This window comes from Rana temporaria, chromosome 5 (assembly GCF_905171775.1).
Source record: "Rana temporaria chromosome 5, aRanTem1.1, whole genome shotgun sequence".
Taxonomy (NCBI): Eukaryota; Metazoa; Chordata; class Amphibia; order Anura; family Ranidae; genus Rana; species Rana temporaria.
The window spans coordinates 258,830,079-258,851,777 of NC_053493.1; the positions used below are offsets into that span (position 1 = coordinate 258,830,079).

The 21,699-nt window shown below is 42.9% G+C and overlaps 1 protein-coding gene across 1 annotated transcript in view; it reads right to left on the reverse strand.

Annotated features, from left to right (window-relative positions):
• LOC120940750 (thiopurine S-methyltransferase-like) overlaps nucleotides 1-21,699 on the reverse strand; it is a 73,983-nt gene that overhangs the window by 26,951 nt on the left and 25,333 nt on the right. Inside the window, exons 2-6 of the mRNA XM_040353776.1 lie at nucleotides 19,684-19,808; nucleotides 16,715-16,807; nucleotides 15,159-15,291; nucleotides 14,587-14,639; nucleotides 2,021-2,095 (exon numbers count right to left, since the gene is read on the reverse strand). Coding sequence (XP_040209710.1) covers nucleotides 2,021-2,095; nucleotides 14,587-14,639; nucleotides 15,159-15,291; nucleotides 16,715-16,807; nucleotides 19,684-19,799 — 470 coding nt within the window. The 5' untranslated portion in view covers nucleotides 19,800-19,808. The remainder of the gene's footprint in view (nucleotides 1-2,020; nucleotides 2,096-14,586; nucleotides 14,640-15,158; nucleotides 15,292-16,714; nucleotides 16,808-19,683; nucleotides 19,809-21,699) is intronic.

Consider the following 21,699-nt stretch of genomic DNA (forward strand, 5'->3'; position numbering starts at 1 on the left):
GTGTTTAACTTCAAATGACAGTTTGGGAGTAGGCAGGGACATTTCAAAATACAATGTAATATTACTGTATTTATTGGCGTATAACACTCACTTTTTTACCCTGAAAATAAAGGGTAAACTGTGCCTGCGTGTTATACGCAGGGGGCTGTGGAATTATTTTTTCCTGAAACTTCCCTCTTAAAGTTAGGGTGCGTGTTATATGCCTGTGCGTGTTATACGCCGATAAATACGGTAATAACAAGGGACACAAACAGAGTTGGATCTTTGAGCTTCAAAACTACTATGGGGATAATGGGGTTGTGGTAACAAAAAAATAATTAATAAAATTATATTCTTGATATCACTAGAACACTAATCGTTTGTAAAAGCATTTGTCATTATTCCGTCAGTATCACCAGCAAATTCTCTTCTATAAAGAAGAAAAGAATGTGCGCTGCATTTTAAGATTTCATAATTTGCCGCATCACAAATGTGATATCTCCATTATGAACGCTAGTTTTACAAGACCGAACACTTCCGGCTGGTCCTTGCTTGTGAGTTTGTACTTTGGATTTTAGTCCGACGGATTTCTGTACACACGATCAGATGATCCGACGGAACACATTTGTTGTCGGACAATTTGAGAGCATGAACATCCTACATTTGTTGTCGGAAATTCCGACAATTGTCCGATGGAGCATACAGACGGTCGGATTATCCGACAAAGCACATTCATCGGACAATTGTTGTCGGAATATTCGATCGTGTGTACGGGCCTTTACACTTCCCTCACCCCAGACTGACAGTGCTGCTGTCAAAAGGTGTCCGCTTTACTACTTTGTCCAGAATGCAGACACCCTTATGCCGCGTACACACGATCGGTTTGTCTGATGAAAACGGTCGGATGAACCGTTTTCATCAGAAAAAAACTATCATGTGTGGGCCCCATCGGTGAAAAAACTCAGAACCTGTTTTAAAATTATCTGATGGTTAAAAAACCGATAGAAAAAAATGATCGTCTGTGGGGAAATCCATCGGTTAAAAATCAACGGATGCTCAGAATCAAGTCAACGCATGCTGGGAAGCATTGAACATCATTTTTCTCAGCACGTCGTTGTGTTTTACGTCACTGCGTTCTGACACGATCGTTTTTTAACTGATGGTGTGTAGGCAAGATTGATGAAAGTCAGCTTCATCGGATATCTGATGAAAAAATCCATCAGACCGTTTTTCATCGGATGAACCGATCGTGTGTACAGGGAATAAGACAGGAAGTGTGTTAAGGGGCAGATAACCAGGTGAAATAAAGGGGGGGAAAAAAGCCTAAAAAAGGGAAAGCTAATGTAGCCATCACATCTGAGGCCCCATACACACGAGAGGATTTATCCGCAGATACGGTCCAGCGGACCGTATCCGCGGATAAATCCTCTCGAGGATTTCAGAAGATTTCTATGCGATGGCGTGTACACACCATCGCATTGAAATCCGCGCTGAAATCCTCTGCAGATGACGTGTCGCGCCGTCGCCGCTATTATGACGCGGCGACGGGCGCGACGCTGTCATATAAGGAATTCCACGCATGCGTCAAATCATTACGACGCGTGCGGGGAATCCCTTTGGACGGATGGATCCGGTAAGTCTGTACAGACGAGCGGATCCATCCGTTGGAATGGATTCCAGCAGATAGATATTCTGTGCATGTCGACAAATATTTATCTGCTGGAAATCCATCCCAGGGGAGATTTATCTGCGGATAAAGATCCGCTGGTGTGTACACACCATAGGATCTATCCGCAGAAACCCATTTGATGGGATTTATCTGCGGATAGATTCTATGGTGTGTATGGGGCCTAAGGATTGGTAAGCTACAACATATTGCATTTTTGTTTTTAGAGTTTAATACCACTTTAGGTAACAAAAAAAACTAAACAGTAAGTAATGTGACTTGAGTACCCACTAGAAGAAATTACACTGATTTCATGAAGAAAAAGAATGAGAAATACAATTTTATATAACATTTATAATTATTACTATTACAGACCGTTCCCTGTCACATGGGTTAACAGCAACCAGTGCCCCTCTGTCCCATATTCCATCAAACCGTCCAATGATTGAGCTGAAAAACACACAAAAAATAAATCATAGTGATCAACAGTTATATCAGTTTTAGAATTATTTTACTGAAAATGGTTTTCTTGCTGTGTATTACATGATACTGTTGCACCACTATGTAAACAGGGCAAAAATGTATGATTGTATTTCCTTTTGGCAGTAAAAACAATTCTTTGCCCCTTTGTCCCTATCTTAACAGCAAGCTCAGGAACGCAAACAGACTACGCCAGAATGGATTTGATTCTGTGCTTGTCTTGGTCAAATTGAAAGAGGAATAAGGCCCTGTACACACGAGCGGATATCCGATGAAAACAGTCCGCCGGACCGTTTCCAGCGGACATTTCTGATCCGGATTTTGATCTGATGGGCTGTACACACCATCAGATCAAAATCCCAGCGTAAAACATACACGGTGACGTGGCCGCGCCGTCGCCGCGCCAATGACGCGGCGACGTGCACGACCCTGGAAGGTAAATACTTCCACGCATGCGTCGAATCACTTCGACGCATGCGAGGGATGGGGATCGGTCGGACTTATCCGGTGAGTCTGTACAGACGACCGGATCAGTCCAACAGACAGGTTTCCAGCGGATAGATTTCTTAGCATGCTAAGAAATTTTTATCCGCTTGAAAACCGGTTGGCTGGACAAATGTCCGCCGAAAAATGTCCGCTGGGCCGTACACACGAACAGATTTGTCTGCTGGAACTGATCCGCGGATATATCCCAACAGACAGATACGGTCGTGTGTACGGGGCCTTAAGAGGACCTGGTATCCATGCCCCGATTTCCTTTACGATGAATAACGTTGAAAGTGACAAGGATTTTGTTACTTCTGGTTTCAGATCTGTCGTTTGCTGATTTGAACAGTTGCTTTGGAGGGCTGGAGAGGGGTCTCCACAAAAAGTACCTGTCACTTGCCTAAAGCGATCACAAAAATAAATGTAAAGCACCCCTGTCCCCTCTGTGCTCACATGCAAACGTGCGCATAGGTCAGCAAGCATATGTACCGTGCACCCGGAAAGTATTCAAATCGCTTCACTTTTTCCATATTTTGTTATGGTACAGCCTATTACCAAAATGGATTAAATACACTATTTTATTTTTATTTTTTAATGGGAAAAACAACTTTATTGAAGAGTATATGCACGGTACATGAATCAATATAAACCATTGTGGCCAAAAGAAAGGTAATACATACATAAACACATTGGATTATCTGAGTGACATAAAAGTATAGACCCAACAGAGGTGGAGCCAGCACACACTAAAAAAAGGTACAAAGAGGGAAAAGGAAGGGGGGGGGAGTGAGGGATAAACACATCACGCACACGTTTCACCATCCGCCAACCATCTGCCCCAGACCTTCTCATACTTAAGCGGACACCCTCTATGGACATAAATCAGTTTCTTATATGGAAGGGCGTCATTGACCTCTTTTTCCAGCACAGAATTGTGGGGGGTAAGGCCTGCATCCAAACACGGGCCACCACCTTTCTCGCCAAGAAGAGCGTCTCATGTAGAAAGGTAAGCAGGTGTTTATCAGCGTCTAATTCCGGCAGCAGACCGAGCAGGCACATCTTTGGGTCTAGAGTAGCAGAAGAGCCCATCTTGTCGTGCAGGAAACTTATCACTTGCATCCAGTATGCTTGAATAACTGGTCAGGACCATATAAGATGGTAGAAGGAGGCTGGGATGTGGTCGCAGAGGCGGCACCCTGGATTGTACATGGGTTTGAAACGTGCTATCCTCTGAGGGGTCAGGTATGTCTTGTGTATAATGTACAACTGTGTGAGGCGGTCTGACAGTTTGGGGGGGACTTTTTTCGCACCCTCCAAAATTTCATCCCAATCCTCATCCTCAACCAGTTCAACGTCCACCTCCCGCCTAGTTTTGACAGCATAAGCCAAAGCTGTTGTACAAGGGAGACGGATGGCGGAGTATAGGGTGGAGATCAGTTTGGCTGGTGCAGTATCTGTGACTATGTCACCGGGTTGGAGCCAGTGAACTGGGTTTGTATAGCGTGGCGGAGTTGTAAGTACCTAAAAAGAAGGCAATTGGGGAGGGAAAATTCATCCTTCAGCATTTTTAAGCCCCGTAGCGGTCATGATCTGGTGTATGTACAGGATCCCATGGCGTATCCACACCGCAGGGTCCAGAACGGTCAATAATTCAGGTAGGCGTGTGTTGAACCAGAGAGGGACCTGTGGGGTCCCGAGTTTCTGTAGTGCTGTCTGCCATACCCTCCGGTGGTGTGTCAGCATGCCTGCTTTGTTGAAGGGGACGTCCTGTCAAAGGGGCTCTGAGGACCGACAGAAGTGGAGAGTGGGCAGGATTGTCAGAGTGCTCACAGAGCAATAGCTGGTACCTTGATCGCTCTGTTTTATCAAAATGATAAAAATGGGACAGCTGGGAGGCAAGGTAATAATCCTGAAAATCTGGGAAAGCGACTCTTCCCAATGTCACGGGGTTCTTCAGAATTCTCCAAGATAATTTGTGTCTGTTCTGACCCCATATAAACGAATTAAGAATAGATTCAATTATCCTGAAGAATTTTTGAGGTATATACAGGGGAGCATGCCATACCAAATAGAGTATCTTTGGGAGGAGTATCATTTTGACTAGGCTGACGCGTCCCATTACACCCAGGGGTAGTCTGGCCCATGTCTGTGTCTTGATCTTTATCAGGGTGTATAGGGGTTCAATGTTTAATAGTGTGTAGTCTGTGAGGGATCTGGTGACCTGCACCCCAAGGTACTTAATCAAGGAGACGCAGGGGGGGGACGTGAACGAGGGGGGGGGGGGAATGGTCGATCGGAAGGATCTGGGATTTAGACCAATTAATACTCAGACCCGAGTGGCCACCCATACGTTCTATGGCTTGGAGGGCTGCAACAAGAGAGGGACCCGAGTCCGCCAAGTACAAGAGCGTGTCGTCGGCGTACATCCTAATCTTTTCTTCCATGTTCCCTATCCTGAGGCCTCAAATACCAGTGTCTGCGCGAATCAGGATGGCCAGTGGCTCCACAGCTAAGGCATACAACAGAGGGGAAAGGGGACAGCCTTGTTGTAATGACACTGCTTTTGAGTACTAAATTAATAGTGTTGGATCACAGCTGCAGAGGCTACTCAGGTCTAACCACCAGCACACTCTCTATTTAATCAGAAAGTTCGGGGTTAAATCATCACGTCCTCAATCCGAAACCAACATAAAGCTAGCTTATTGACTCATAAGCTAAACTAGGGAAGGAAAAACCCTGTGATAGTGTTTTAGGTAATATGGAGCTATCCACTATAATTAACATAGACAGTATTCTGCTGATAGTTATGTTTGGGCGATAGTTCATAATATAGTCCAACTATAATGTTACTTCACATTGATAGTCTTAATACAGAGATAAGCATAGTCCTTCTTAATTATCTGAGCACATAGTGGAAACCATAATTGCACTGTCAAATCCAAGCAAATAATGTAGACTGGTTATGATATTAAAGTGGTATGATACTTGCGGTTCTGCTGAGTCCTGTAGTACACAGAATGAGGGCTGCACATGGAGAGTAGAGAAATCACAGGTTCCTGGATGCTGGAAACAATCTGTGTGAAACAGACAGGGTGCAATGGGCTGCAGAAGTGAGTCTTGTTGGAAGCCAGGAGAGAGGTAGACTATGGGCAGGATTCAAGTAGGGTGAGGGGTCTGGAGCTCCGGGGGTTGTAGGACCAGACAGGGTGTTCCCAGGTGACGGCAGGCATCCGACACAATAACGGAACACCCTACCGTCATCTCTGGGACATTTAAATAGCCCCGAATTCGCGGGGAAAATGCGGAAGGACGCTGGGGCGCACTTCCGCGTCCCAGCGTGGAACGCAGACGTCCGCGCACCGGAAGTGACGCGGACGTCTTGCAGAACGGAGCTCAGCTGTCTGAACAAGGCACAGCTGTACTCGTTCTGCAGAGAGGAAGCTGAAAAGGAACATCAGAGATGTTACATACTCCCCTCCTCAAGGGGGCACCACCAGTACTCCCAGAAAGGGAGGGCCGGTTAGGATACCTTTGATGGAATTGTCTGACCAGGCGAGGGGCGTGTATATCTGTAGAATTTTCCCAAGAGTCATCAAATTGGTCATAACCTTTCCAACGTATCAGGTACTGAAGAGTAGAACCACGTTTCCTGGAGTCTAGGATCTTTTCGACTTCATATTCGGTTTCACCTCGTACTTCGACAGGAGGAGGAGGGCATGGCTTCCTGTTAGGAAATGGGTTAGAAATAAAAGGTTTAATGAGAGAAACATGAAATGAAGAATGTATCTTCCAATCTGAGGGTAAAAGTAACTTAACGGCATTCGGATTGATTAATTGTGTTATTTTGAATGGTCCAGTGAATTGGGTGCCTAATTTTTTTGATGGAATCTTAAGGTGAAGATTTCGGGTGGAGAGCCAAACCAAATCCCCTACTTTATATACAGGAGGTACCGACCTATGAGCATCATAATATTGCTTTTGTCTTTGTTGAGCATTATCTAAGTTGGAACGTAGAATGGCCAATGTATTCTTTAGAGTAGAGAGATAATGATCAACTGCTGGAACAGTATTTGGGGGGTAAGTGGTTGGTAAACTGTTGGGGTGAAAACCATAATTTGCAAAGAATGGTGTGAATCTAGACGAAGAACTAGTAGAATTATTGTAAGAAAATTCAGCAAGGGGAAGTAGATGATACCAATCATCTTGAAGATATGTACAATAACATCGTAGGTATTGTTCGAGAATTTGGTTGACACGTTCTGTCTGTCCATTTGTCTGAGGGTGATATGCAGTGGACATGCGGTGGTCGATTTGTAAGGCATTACACAGGGTTTTCCAAAATCTAGAAACAAATTGGCTTCCGCGATCCGAAATGATTTGAGAAGGTAGTCCATGTAATTTGAGAATATTGGTAATAAAAGTTTTTGCTGTCTCAAAGGAAGTTGGTAACTTCTTCAGGGGGATGAAGTGTGCCATCTTTGTTAAAAGGTCTACTGTGACCATGATGGTATTAGCACCGTTAGACCTGGGAAGGTCTACTATAAAGTCCATGGACACAACTTCCCAAGGTCTGTGAGGTACTGGAATGGAGGCGAGTAACCCAAAAGGGGGCTTCCTAGAATGTTTGTTGCGTGCACAAATTTCACATGAACTAACATATTCATGAATGGTTTTAGATAGATTGGGCCACCAATAATCTCTTTTAACGAGATGAGTAGTTTTGTTGATCCCAGGGTGGCCAGCTAAAGGTGAGTCATGAAGATGTCGAAGTAGTACGAGTTGTAAATTGGGGGGAACATAAATCTTGTTGTTATAAGTGTAAACACCATCTGATAGCCTAGTAAGATCCTTTGGTAAGCAGGAGTGATCTTTGGAGAGTGACTGAGAGATTAACTGCCTGAAGGAGGTGGACACACCGATGAAACGATTTGATGGGATAATAGAAAGAGGAGGAATCTCATTGTCTTGGTCCTCATGCATTCGTGACAGGGAGTCCGCCTTGATGTTTTGTGAACCAGGCCTATAGGATATGTAAAAATCAAACCTATCAAAGAATAGACTCCACCTGACCTGGCGGGCTGAGAGTGTTTTACATGCTTTTAGATGTTGTAAGTTTCGGTGATCCGTGAGGATGGTAATTGGGTGTGTGGAACCCTCCAGTAAATGCCTCCAATTTTCTAGAGCATCTTTGATTGCAAGAAGTTCTTTTTCTCCAATAGGATAATTCTTTTCCGCTGGGGATAGTGTCCTGGAGTAAAAAGCAACAGGATGTAGTGGTTCAGAGAGAGATGGGCGTTGTGAAAGTATAGCACCTAAAGCATAATGGGATGCATCTACTTCTACAGTGAAATGATATTGAAGGTTGGGCAATTGTAGAATGGGTGCTGTAGTGTAACAAAGTTTAAGGGAGTCAAAGGATCTCTGGGCTTCGTCTGACCAGGAGAAAGGTATCTTCGTACTGGTGAGGGCACTCAATGGTTTGACAATAGCTGAGAAATTTTTGATAAATTTACGATAATAGTTGGAGAAACCAAGGAAGCGTTGAAGAGCTTTCCTTGAGTGGGGAATTGGCCAGGAAATAATACAATCCACCTTAGAACGATCCATCTGGACACCATCAGGTGTAATTTGATACCCTAGGAATGAAATGCTAGACTGGCTGAAAACACATTTCTCAAGCTTGGCATATAGAGAATGTGTTCTGAGCCTGGCCAGAACCCAACGAACATGTTTAGTGTGTTCCTCAATAGTATCAGAGTAAATCAGTATGTCATCCAGGTATATTACCACACAGATGTCAAGCAGATCTCGGAAGATGTCATTTATGAACCACTGGAATGTCGCGGGTGCGTTGCATAAACCGAAAGGCATTACAGTGTATTCATAGAGTCCATAGCGAGTTTTAAAAGCGGTTTTCCACTCATCTCCTGGTCGAATCCTGATTAGGTTGTAAGCTCCCCTGAGGTCTAATTTTGTGAAGACCTTTGAGGTTTGAAGACGTTCAATGAGTTCTGGAATGAGAGGCAAAGGGTAGCGTTTTTTTACGGTGATACGGTTAAGAGCTCTGTAATCAATAATAGGGCGAAGGGAGCCATCCTTATTTTTGACAAAGAACATGGCAGCACTTGCTGGAGAAGTGGAAGGTCTAATAAAGCCCTTCTTTAAATTTTCATCTAGGTAGACTTTGAGATGTACCAGTTCCGGTTGTGACAGTGGATAGATACGCGCAGTTGGGATTGGACTGTCAGGAATTAATTCAATAGGGCAATCATATATACGATGAGGGGGAAGGAGGTCGGCGTTAGTTTTACTGAAAACATCTAAGAAATCTTGTATGTAAGTAGGTAGATCACTACAGTAAACTTCTGTGGAGAGGATCGTACATATGGGGTAACAAGTACTTTGACAAAAAGTGGAATTTAAATTGAGTGAGTGGTTTGACCAAAGGAAGGTTGGTTGATGCAGTAATAACCAGGGTAGTCCGAGAACTATTGGGAATATTGGAGATGGAATGACGTCAAAGACAAGAGTCTCTGTATGGTTATTTCCACAAGTGACCAGAAGGGGTGAGGTTTGAGAGGAGATTGGACCAGAAGCAGAACTAGAACCGTCAATAAAAGTGACAGAGAGAGGATTATGTTTAACCACACACGGAATTTTATTTGTATTCACAATTTGCAAATCAATAAAGTTGCCACAGGCACCGGTGTCGACCATTGCGTCGATGGTAATTCTATCTTGGTCCCACTGTAAGGTAAGAGTGACATAAATGAAACGATTAGTGGTAGTACCAGGTGGAATGGTCTTACATATGTTAGATATGTTATCTTCATAATTCCTCTTAAGGAGTGGACAGGTAGAAACTATGTGATCAGGAGCTGAACAATAAAGGCAAAGGTTATGAGCTCTGCGGCGTTGTTTCTCAGCCTGTGACAGAGGGCCTTTGACAGCACCAAGTTCCATGGGGACATCTTTTGGTGGTGACTTAGACCTTCTGATTTGTGGAGGAAGATAAGTGTTGACACGTTCGGCCTTCCTTTCTCTGAGGCGACGATCTATGGTGAGTGAAAGATGCATAAGATCTTCTAAAGTGGGAGGAAGTTCTACACGTGCAATCTCATCTTTCATTGGTTCAGATAAACCAAGTCTGAATTGGTTTCTCAAGGCAATATCAGTCCACTGGGTCTCCCGGCTCCAACATTTAAATTCTGATATGAAATCCTCTACTGGTCTTTTCCCTTGTTTAAGGCTTCTAATAGTATTTTCAGCAGTAAGCTGTTTATTAGGATCTTCGTATAAAAGTGACATCTCATCCAAAAAAGTATCAAATGCACCAAGTAAATCACCATGTTCTTGCACATAAGCATCAGCCCAGACTCTAGGTTCTCCTTTTAAATAAGAAATAAGGGTGAGAATTCGAACCCTGTCTGAATAATAGGTGCGGGGGCGCAGTTCAAACATGAGGCGGCAAGAACTGATGAACTGACGAAAAATCTTTCGGTCTCCTGAAAAGGGTTCTGGGGGGCAAACCTTAGGTTCAGGTCTGTCCCTAGCTTGAACAAAATTTTGGTTGCGTAAAGCATCATTTTCTACACGAAGTTCATTCATAGTAGCAGTGAGGTTATCCACTCTTTGTGAAAGTCCAACAAGGTGGTTTGCAAGCTCTGCTGGATCCATTTACAATTTCTTATTGGGTTCCGTTATTATGTAATGACACTGCTTTTGAGTACTAAATTAATAGTGTTGGATCACAGCTGCAGAGGCTACTCAGGTCTAACCACCAGCACACTCTCTATTTAATCAGAAAGTTCGGGGTTAAATCATCACGTCCTCAATCCGAAACCAACATAAAGCTAGCTTATTGACTCATAAGCTAAACTAGGGAAGGAAAAACCCTGTGATAGTGTTTTAGGTAATATGGAGCTATCCACTATAATTAACATAGACAGTATTCTGCTGATAGTTATGTTTGGGCGATAGTTCATAATATAGTCCAACTATAATGTTACTTCACATTGATAGTCTTAATACAGAGATAAGCATAGTCCTTCTTAATTATCTGAGCACATAGTGGAAACCATAATTGCACTGTCAAATCCAAGCAAATAATGTAGACTGGTTATGATATTAAAGTGGTATGATACTTGCGGTTCTGCTGAGTCCTGTAGTACACAGAATGAGGGCTGCACATGGAGAGTAGAGAAATCACAGGTTCCTGGATGCTGGAAACAATCTGTGTGAAACAGACAGGGTGCAATGGGCTGCAGAAGTGAGTCTTGTTGGAAGCCAGGAGAGAGGTAGACTATGGGCAGGATTCAAGTAGGGTGAGGGGTCTGGAGCTCCGGGGGTTGTAGGACCAGACAGGGTGTTCCCAGGTGACGGCAGGCATCCGACACAATAACGGAACACCCTACCGTCATCTCTGGGACATTTAAATAGCCCCGAATTCGCGGGGAAAATGCGGAAGGACGCTGGGGCGCACTTCCGCGTCCCAGCGTGGAACGCAGACGTCCGCGCACCGGAAGTGACGCGGACGTCTTGCAGAACGGAGCTCAGCTGTCTGAACAAGGCACAGCTGTACTCGTTCTGCAGAGAGGAAGCTGAAAAGGAACATCAGAGATGTTAGTAACATCAGAGATGTTACACTTGTCGGGTCCCCCTCTCCAGCAGGAATTGGTCGAAGAGGCAACCGTTCACAAACACCTTGGCCCTTGGGGACTGATATAGAAGCTGGACCCAGCGAATAAAGTTGGGGCCAAATCCAAATCCCGAGAGGCACTCCCACAGGTAATTCCAGTCAAAGGCCTTGGCAGCATCCAGAGCCACCCTGACCCTCGAGCCGATTTCATCATGGGACCCCTGAATGTTCATGAATAAGCGGCAAATATTCATGGCAGTGTTCTTCCCTGGCATGAAGCATGTCTGATCAGGGTGGATCAATGACCTTGTTGAGGCGGGAGGCTAGGATCTTAGCTAGTATTTTGATGTCCACCTGTAGTAGGGAAATGGGTCTATACGATTCCGGGTATTTGGGGTCCTTACCAGGCTTAGGGATCACCAACCACAATTTGGGCCTCTCTCATAGATGGGGGTAGAACTCCTGAGTCAAATATGGATTTATACAGTTCATGGAGTTTAGGGGTTAGAATTTCAGAGTAGGTAGCCTAAAACTCATTAAATACACTATTTAACTCAAAATTCGACCATCAATACCCCATAATGACAACATAAAGGAAGTTTGTTTGAAATCTTTGAACATTTATTAAAAATTTAAAACAAAAAAAAATCACATAAGTATTCAGAGCCTTTGCTCAATACAGTACTTTGTTAAAGCACATTTAGCACCAATTACAGCCTCAGGTATTTTTGAGTAAGATGCTACAAGCTTGGCACACCTATTTTTTGGGCAATTTCTCCCATTCTTCCTGGCAGGACCTCTCAAGCTCCATCAGGTTGGATGAGGAGCGTCGGTGCACAGCCATTTTCAGATCTTTCCAGAGATGTTCAATCGGGTTCAGGTCTGAGCTCTGGTTGGGCCATTGAAGGACATTCACAGAGTTGTCCCATAGCCACTCTTTTGTTATCTTGGCTGTGTGCTTAGGGTCGTTGTCCTGTTAGCAGATGAACCTCCACCCCAGTCTAGGGAACATATTTAACCCTTTGATCACCCCTAGTGTTAACCCCTTCCTTGCCAGTCACATTTAGTAATCAATGCGGTTTTATAGCACTATATAATGTGAATAGTCCAAGACTGTGTCAAAAGTGTCCGATATGTCCATCGCAATGTCACAATAAAAATTGCAGATCGCCGCCATTACTAGTAAAAAAAAAAAAAAATGCCCTAAATCTATCCCCTATTTTGTAGACACTATGGGCCAGATTCATGTACAATTCCGGCGGCGTAATGTATCCCATTTACGTTACACCGCCGCAAGTTTTCAGCGCAAGTGCTTGATTCACAAAGCACTTGCCTGTAAACTTGCGGCGGCGTAGCGTAAATCCATCTGGCGCAAGCCCGCCTAATTCAAATGGGGCGTGTATCATTTAAATTAGGCGCGTTCCCGCACCGAACATACGGCGCATGCTCCGTTTTGTAATTTCCCGCCGTGCTTTGCGCGAAATGACGTCGCACCGATGGAATTTTTTGAACGGCGACGTGCGTTTCGTCCTTTCCTATTCCCGGACGACTTACGCAAAAAAAAAATTTCAAAATTCGACGCGGGAACGACGGCCATACTTTAACATGGCTAGTCTAAATATAAGCCATTGAAATAGCATCCGTAACTATACGACGGGAAAAGCCGACGTAAGAGAATGCGACGAGCGCACGTAGCTTCGTGGATCGCCGTAAACATCTAATTAGCATACCCAACACGGAAAACGACGCAAACTCCACCCAGCGGGCGCCAAAGTATTGCATCCTAACATCTGAAGGCGTACGAAGCCGTACGCCTGTCGGATCTTACCCAAATGCCGTCGTATCTTGGTTTGAGGATTCAAACTAAAGATACGACGCAGGAAATTTGAAAATACGCCGGCGTATCAGTAGATACGCCGGCGTATTTCATCTGTGAATCTGGCCCTATAACTTTTGAACAAACCAATCCATATATGCCTTTTTGCGATTTTATTTATTTTTTTACCAAAAATATGTAGAAGAATACATATCGGCCTAAACTGAGGGAAAAAAAATATTTAAAAAAACATTGTGATATTTATTAAATCAAGTAAAAAATATTGTGTTTTTTTTTCAAAATTGTCGTACTTCTTTTGTTTATAGCGCAAAAAATGCAGAGGTGATAAAATATCACCAAACGAAAGCTCTATTTGTGGTGAAAAAAAACATAAAGATTTAATTTGGGTACAGTTTTGCATGACCGCGCAATTGTCATTCAAATTGCGATAGCGCTGAAAACTAAAAATTGGTCTGGGCAGGAAGGGGGTGAAAATGCCCTGTATTGAAGTGGTTAAGATGCCCATCTAATATATATTTTTTTAAACTATCGACACTCCCTGCTGATACCATTGCTTGTGGAAGGGAGTTCCACATCCTTGCCGCTCTGGCAGTAAAGAACCTTCTACGCAGTTTAAGGTTAAGCCGCTTCTCTTCCAGTTTCAATAAATGGCCATGTGTCTTTTTAAAACTCTGTACCATTGAAACATTGTTTCCCTATGCTAGGGTCAGCAGTAAGGTATTTGTATATTGCTATCATATCTCCTCTTGAACGTCTCTTCGCCAGAAAGAATAATTTTAGTGCTTGTAGTCATTCCTCAAAACTGTCCCTTTATTAAAATAGCGTGTCACTATTTCACAGGCATTGGCAATTATAAATCTTCAGATGTTTGGTATCTATTACTTGATGCAACATCAACTTTTATATTTTGCCCAAAAAAAAAAAAAAAAAGTATTATAAATTGCGTTTCTGTGCACTAAAATGCATTTAAGTGTATTTTTTCCTGAAAATGTGCATTTTACAAATTGCTACACAAATATGCAACATAGGAAATTGCAACAGCTCCCATTTTGTCTCCAAGGGCCTCTGCTTTCAGAAACAATATAATGTTTGGGAGTTATAAGTAATATTGGGAGTAAACATTCCTCACACATTCTATAGCCATTAAGAAATACAGCGATAGCTGTGATTGGTCACAGCTATCACATGGTACTAGGCTGCTGTGAATGGTCTGTGATTACCAAGCACAGAGATCACACAGTTGTAAACAATTATACCAGCAAATTATATCACTGTTTACTACTGTCCACGTGATCGCTGATTGGCTTCAGAAATTACATGGTACCAGGGCCACCCACAGCAGTGATCAGCATTCCACTGTGTCTGGTGGACACAGATCGCGATGCAGTATGCTCTCAGTGGCAGATGCAGGGGGACATATTTTTTACAATATTAAAATGCTATATGACAGTAACAACAAAAATATAATGACCGAGGTAAAAACATAAAATTCACACTTACTCAGAAATGTCATAAAAGTTACAGCAGTACAGCGAAATGTTTCCAGAAGTGCTCTGCAAATAGTTAAACAGAAACATCAATTAACGTATAGGAAATGGAGACATCTAATTTACACAGAACCCTCTACTATAACCTAAATGGCCTATCATATCTTCAAAAGAGAAGCACAAAAGGCTATGCAATAACATTCACTACAATACTTGCAATGTATGCTGCTGAACAGGAATGGGATTATTTCTCAACAGATAGTGATGGAGTGTCAGTGTAAACTGCTCAAATGATGCCCAGTTCAGTAATTGGAAATCGTAATTTGAAATAAAGCTGTATAATATTCATAGAAATCTTCCAGCGCTCTACAAAGTGTCTGTTTAATCATTAAACATAGGACATGTTCTAAGTGGCAGAAAGCAATACTACATATTGATGCTAGCCAGGCCATGCAGAGACCTTTAACAGATAATTTTTCAAGGAATAATTGCTTGCTTGTTTTTCGAGGGACACATAATAAGGGTTACTAAAAGCAACAAAATAAACAATGACACCAAATAATAGAGCTATACATTTGGGCTAACCTTGAAAACTTTTGCCCCGGGTATCTCTGCTACAGATTCTTCAACATAGGGAACATTTTGCTCTTCAAAAAATTCCTTTAATGCTATTTCCACGACATCAACCCCAACGATGTTATGTCCCATATCGGCCAACCTGTGATTAACCAAGGTTTTATTATTAACTCGTGCTGGAAAAAAAAATAGTCCCACACATTTTCATACAAACAAGAATACGGGGAATTTATAAGCAATGGGTAATATTTTTTTAATGTTTTATTGTTGCAGTGCATCGGGAAATTCATGATTTTTAACCTGTGGAAAATCCGATTGAATACTCCCATACAGACAACTTTTAATATTACTTAACAACATCTGTATGACATAGTTTTTGTACAAGAGAGGAACTAGGTCAAACACTGCCCTAAGGTCCTGAGGAAGAGGTTGCTTGCAGCTCCCTTACCATATGAACCCTGGCTATATGCCATCTTGGCAAGCAGTGGAGCCCTAGCAAGGGACCATTCATACACACAGGCTCCATTTATCCCTGTAAGGCTGTCCGCTGTCTATATAACCAGCTGGTGCAATATATTATGTGGCTTTCGACAAATACTGAGAATGTATTGAACAAAATGTAGAACTGTAAGGCCTCGTACACACGATAGGTTAACCAGAGGACAACGGTCTGATGGAAAGTTTTCATCGGTCCAAACCGATCGTGTGTGGGCCCCATAGGTTATTTAACCATAGGTTAAAAAAAAGCTAACTTGCTTTAAATTTAATCTATGGATTCCTAACCGATAGGTCAAAACCGATAGTTAGTAGGCACGACCATCGGTTAAAAATCCATGCATGCTCAGAATCAAGTCGACGCATGCTTGGAAGCATTGAACTTCATTTTTTTCAGCACGTCGTTGTGTTTTACGTCACCGCCAGGGCTCAAGTCCTGCGGGAACGCGTGGGAACGGAGTTCCTGCACTTTTTTCTCAGCAGGAACGCAGTTCCCTTTGCAGGACTAGAGCAGCCGAGCCACCCGAGCCAATCCTTCACTAAGCGGCGATGCCCAGCTCGAGTCACTGTCAGGGGCAGGCGAACCTTAGTAATCCTTTATGTTACCGGCCGCTTCCTGTATATAGATTCATCGGGTAGTGTGCGGGTATTCCGTCACTTCCTCGATCCCGCAATGTCTCCTGGGAGCTTTTGTCATTGTTCCCAGGAGACATTGCGGAGGTCTGCCGCGAGTTATCGTGGGATTTAGAATGAACTTGCTTAAAGAAAAACATGCGGTTTAGTAATTATGCATATGAGCGTATCATTTATTTTTTTTGGTGGGGGAGTGGATCTTGGGTGGGAGTTCCCATACTTTTTTCCCCAGGACTTGACCCCTGGTCACCGCGTTCTAAAACGATTGGTTATTTAACCGATGGTGTGTAGGTGTGACGGACCATCAGTCAGCTTCATCGGTTAACCTATGACAACGGTCCTTCAGACCGTTCTCATCGGATGGACTGATCATGTCTACGAGGCTTTATAGTAATTCGACTGTTTATAACATGTCTAGTAGGAATAAACTAGTGTACCATTTCATATCCACTGCTTTTCCACATAGAGGAAAGAAAATGTTGAGCTTCTCCCTGCCATTTTTCATTTCATCCAGGAATTCTGCAAAAAACCTGAAAGCAAGAATAAACTCCATTAAAATATACACTTTAAACCAGTTAAATGGTAAAGCTTGCTTACATCCTGTTTTAAAAGCAGCACAGCATGCCAGAATGACCACTTTTTAATGTATATGTTAACCACTTCAATACAGGGCATTTCACCCCCTTCCTGCCCAGACCAATTATTAGTTTTCAGAGCTGTTGATTGGTTTGTGCAAAATTGGTTTAAACACATGGAGCTGTAATAAGGTCTAAAACCACATTTTCCAAAAAAATATAAAAAAAACATTGGTTATTGACCTTTGCCCATCCGACTAAATTCTTAAAAAGTAAAAAAAAAAATACATACACAGGCCATTAATGCCTCGTTTCCACTGAGCGGATCGGTTCGGTACGCTATTTTGGGTGTTTATTTTATGAAAGTGTGCCATTAAACCGAACCGTACCGGACCATTCTGGGTCCTGCTTCAGCTGTGGGGCCATAGAAAATGGAACAGTTCCATTAGGGCGGAAAAAAAATACATTCCACTGATTGGTGGACGTGCTAGGCATTTTTTCTAAATCCTGTATGGTCCCGATGGTCCGATTTGCAGTGGAAACGCTCACGAGAATAGACCGGTCCGTTCTAAACCGTTCCAAATCTACTGACCCGAACTGTTCCGTTCAGTGGAAACAAGGCATAAATGTTCTGTTTGTGAGATAACATTTGCTACATGGACAGAATGAAGGGAGAAGAGACGTTGCTTTGGTGAAGCTTCAATTATTTACATGCAGATTGAATGCCAACATTGATGTGGATGCCAAAGTGATTGAACAGTATAAAAAGATAAATGCTGCATCTATTAACCCCTTTCTGCTGGTGTTACACATATGTGGTAGCACTGACTGGGCATTAAGCCGTGCTGCCACATATATGGTACTTTTGTTTGTGCTGGGAGCATGCTCAACCCCATTGAATCTCCAGCATTGAGACCGAGCTGTCCTCAACAGCTCCTAGTCTGGGACTAACGATCAAGAGCTGGAAGGAGGTGCCCCTGATCACATGAACACTGGAATAACCAATCACATTGATCATTTGTTTCAGGAGCCCCCTATATCTAGGTCTCCTCTGTGAAGAGAAAACTATGGGCTAGATTCAGCAACGATTTACGCCGGCGTATCCATAGATACGCCGCGTAAATTCAAAGCTGCGCCAGTGTATCTTCTTTCTGTATTCAGAAAGCAAGATACGCCGACATTAGCCTAAGATACGACTGGCATAAGTCTCTTACGCCGTCGTATCTTAGGGTGCATTCTCACGCTGGCCGCTAGGTGGTGCTTCCGTCGTTTTCGGCGTAGAGTATGCAAATTACCTAGTTACGCCGATTCACAAACGTACGTGTGCCTGGCGGTAATTTTTTTACGTAGTTTGCGTAAGGCTTTTTCGGCGTAACGTTGCTCCTGCTATTAGGTGGCGCAGCCAATGTTAAGTATGGACGTCGTTCCCGCTTCGAAATTAGAATTTTTTGCGTCGTTTGCGTAAGTCGTTTGCGAATAGGGCTGGACGTAATTTACGTTCACGTCGAAACCAACGACGTCATTTGGAGCTATGCACACTGGGATATGTACACGGACGGCGCATGCGCCGTTTGTAAAACACGTCAATCACGTCAGGTCATCACATATTAGCATAAAACACGCCCCCTTCCACATTTGAATTACGCGGGCTTACGCCGGCCCCATTTATGCTACGCCTCCGCAACTTACGGAGCAAGTGCTTTGTGAATACTGCACTTGCTCCTGTAAGTTGCGGCGGCGTAGCGTAAATACGATACGCTGCGCCGCCGTAAGAAGGGGCGCAGCTACCTGAATCTAGCCCTATATATTTTATTCTTACAGTTAGTCCCAGTCTGAAACAAGAACAACTAAGGACTGCCCTACTATGGGTAAAAATAAAATAAAAAATGCACACCTACTCTATGTGGTATCTGCATGCATGTTTTTGTGGTGGGTGATAGTAATGGCTAAAAATATACAGGTGAAATGGTTTTACTTTTTTTTTTTACTATTTTGGGACAGTTATCCTTTGATATAAATAAATAAATAAATACATAGAAAATATACCTAATATGTAACACCAAAAGAAAATCAAAATTTGTCCTGAGAGTGTTACTAAACCCAGGATGTATTCACTATATCTGGTTTTCCACAGTACACAGAACATGGAAATTTTAGTAAATATAAACTGCTAAATACCTTTTCTCATCTTTAGTATTTAGCAGCAGCATTGTGACTTCTATTAGTGTCTGGTTAAAGCTTGTAGGAGGACTTTTCATTCTACTCTGACTGTCCTTTGAGGCTGCAGGACCTCTGACCCACTGTCTAGACAGTGCTGATTGGCCCTGTGCTGATCACAGGCATACTCTTAAAAAAAAAACGCTCTAGCAATACACACAAATCTGAGCATTTGCAGAGTGACTCCAAATGCTCTGTTCTATCAGGAGATCAATTAGGGACAGTGAAAAAGGAGAGAAGACATGGTCAAACAGCCTTTTTACACAATGCACAGGATTAACCCCTTAGGGTCCACAGTGAGTATAACAAGTATGCTTTACTGCATATACAGACTGATTCTACTGTTGTGGGTTTAGTAACATTTGAAGACAAACAAGGTATAATTCACCTGGATACATTAGGTAGTTTCAGAGATATGTACAGTTTTAATAACTCCTGCCCAAATAGCAAAAGTGCTTTCAGGCTTTAAGATTTTATTTTACCTTTGTCATTAAGGGGTTCATTTTCAAGCACTATAGCAGATGACTAGAAAATAATTTGTATGATAAATATTGGTAGATGCCAAAGAATAAACATAATATGCAAAGACAATTATATATAGCAAAAATTCTTACGGGTGTACATCCTTTTCATGAAATCCAATTTGTCTGGTTTTCCATTTTTCGTTCCAGTCCATTACTGTAAAAACTGTGTCCTGTATTCTTTCAGTGACGTTTGGGCAATCAGACATAGCGTGGGTCTGAAAAGTAAAGAAAAAAACAATATCATGTAGTAAATATAAGGTAGAATTATTACTTAACCACTTGAGAGCTCTCAAGTGCCGGGTGGACGTCCCTGGACGTCCTGCTATTTACATTCCCCGCACGAGCCGCCGAGGGCGCGCAGTGGGGAAAAAACTGTGCCCGGCGTGTCACGTGATGCCGATGCGCGTGCCTGGCGGCTGCGATATCCGCCAGGTACCTGCGATCGGCAGTACAGAGCAAGGACGTGGAGCTCTGTGTGTAAACACAGAGCTCCACGTCCTGTCAGGGAGAGGAGACCAATGCTGTGTCCCTTGTACATAGGGACACAGATCGGTCACCTCCCCCAGTCAGTCCCCCTCCCCCACAGTAAGAATCACTCCCAGGGAATACATTTAACCACTTCCTCGCCCCCTAGTGTTAACCCCTTCCCTGCCAGTCACATTTATACAGTAATCAGTGCATATTTATAGCACTGTTCTCTGTATAAATGTGAATGGTCCCAAAATAGTGTCAAAAGTGTCCACCACAATATCGCAGGCCTGATAAAAATCGCAGATCGCCGCCATTACTAGTAAGAAAAAAAATCAAATGTATCCCCTATTTTGTAGGCGCTATAACTTTTGCGCAAACCAATCAAGATTTTTTTTACCAAAAATATGTCGAAGAATACGTATCATCCTAAACTGAGAAAAAAAATAGTTTTTTAAAAAAAAAATTGGGATATAATTATAACAAAAAATAAAAAATATTTTGTTTTTTTCAAAATTTTCTGTCTTTTTTTGTTTATAGCACAAAAAATAAAAAACAGAGTTGATCAAATACCACCAAAAGAAAGCTCTATTGGTGGGAAAAAAATTATAAAAATATAATTTGGGTACAGTGTTGTATGACGGCGCAATTGTCATTCAAAATGCGTCAGCACTGAAAGCTGAAAATTGGTCTGGGCAGGAAGGGGGTTTAAGTGTCCAATAAGGACGTGGTTAAAGTGGATTTAAACCCACTCTCATCATTTAGAAAGTACTGGCATAGTGCTGATTTATAAGGATATACATGCTTCCTGCATGTAACCTTACGTTTCAAATATCTCCCCCCTTCTGTATTTGGAGCCCTGCAAAACTCTGGATTCGGGGGGAGGTCTGTTGACCGGCACTTGGTGGGCAGAGTCATGATGTCACCAGACTCCCCGCCCACCTCAAAGTTGCACGCACAGGAGAGTGTTCTGGGAAGGAGCAGAGCGTGCTCACGGCCCGATGTCACTCCTGTGAATGTGCACATACACTTAGCACCTGTGAAGCTGGGAAAGGACACAGAATGTCTCTTTCACATTTGAGATGAGTAAATGACCTGTCAGGCGACAGCACAGTGGGAAGAAAGGGTGACTTGACAAAATAGGCAACTCGGCAGAAAATCAAACAACATTTTGTCAAAACAAGGGCACAGATTCCTCTGTGTTGGTTTTTATCATACTGAAACAAGATAAGAGGATTTCTCAGAGCTGGATTAACTCTTTGTGGCAAGACTGGGCACAGATGGCATGACAACCTCTGCTGTACAAGGTAGAAGTCTTAATTAAAAAAACTATTTGGGGTTTTACATCCACTTTAAGGGACACTTTCACCTGCCCATCCTTCCAGCAAGATATACTCACACATCCACACTCCCTTGACACTTGGGGTTTGGAGTAAGTTCCTGTGTTGGATGGTGAAAGTTTTTATGCCCTCCCCAAAAAGCCCAGTTTTATTAAAGCAACTAAATGAGGTGACTAGGTTTAAAACCTGGCTGGGGGAGTATACCTTGTGATGGGGGTGGGGAAGGACTATCAGGAGGCAGTGTTAATGGCACCGAACGGGAAAATGGTCAGTATCTCTTTAAAAGAAAAGTATGGGG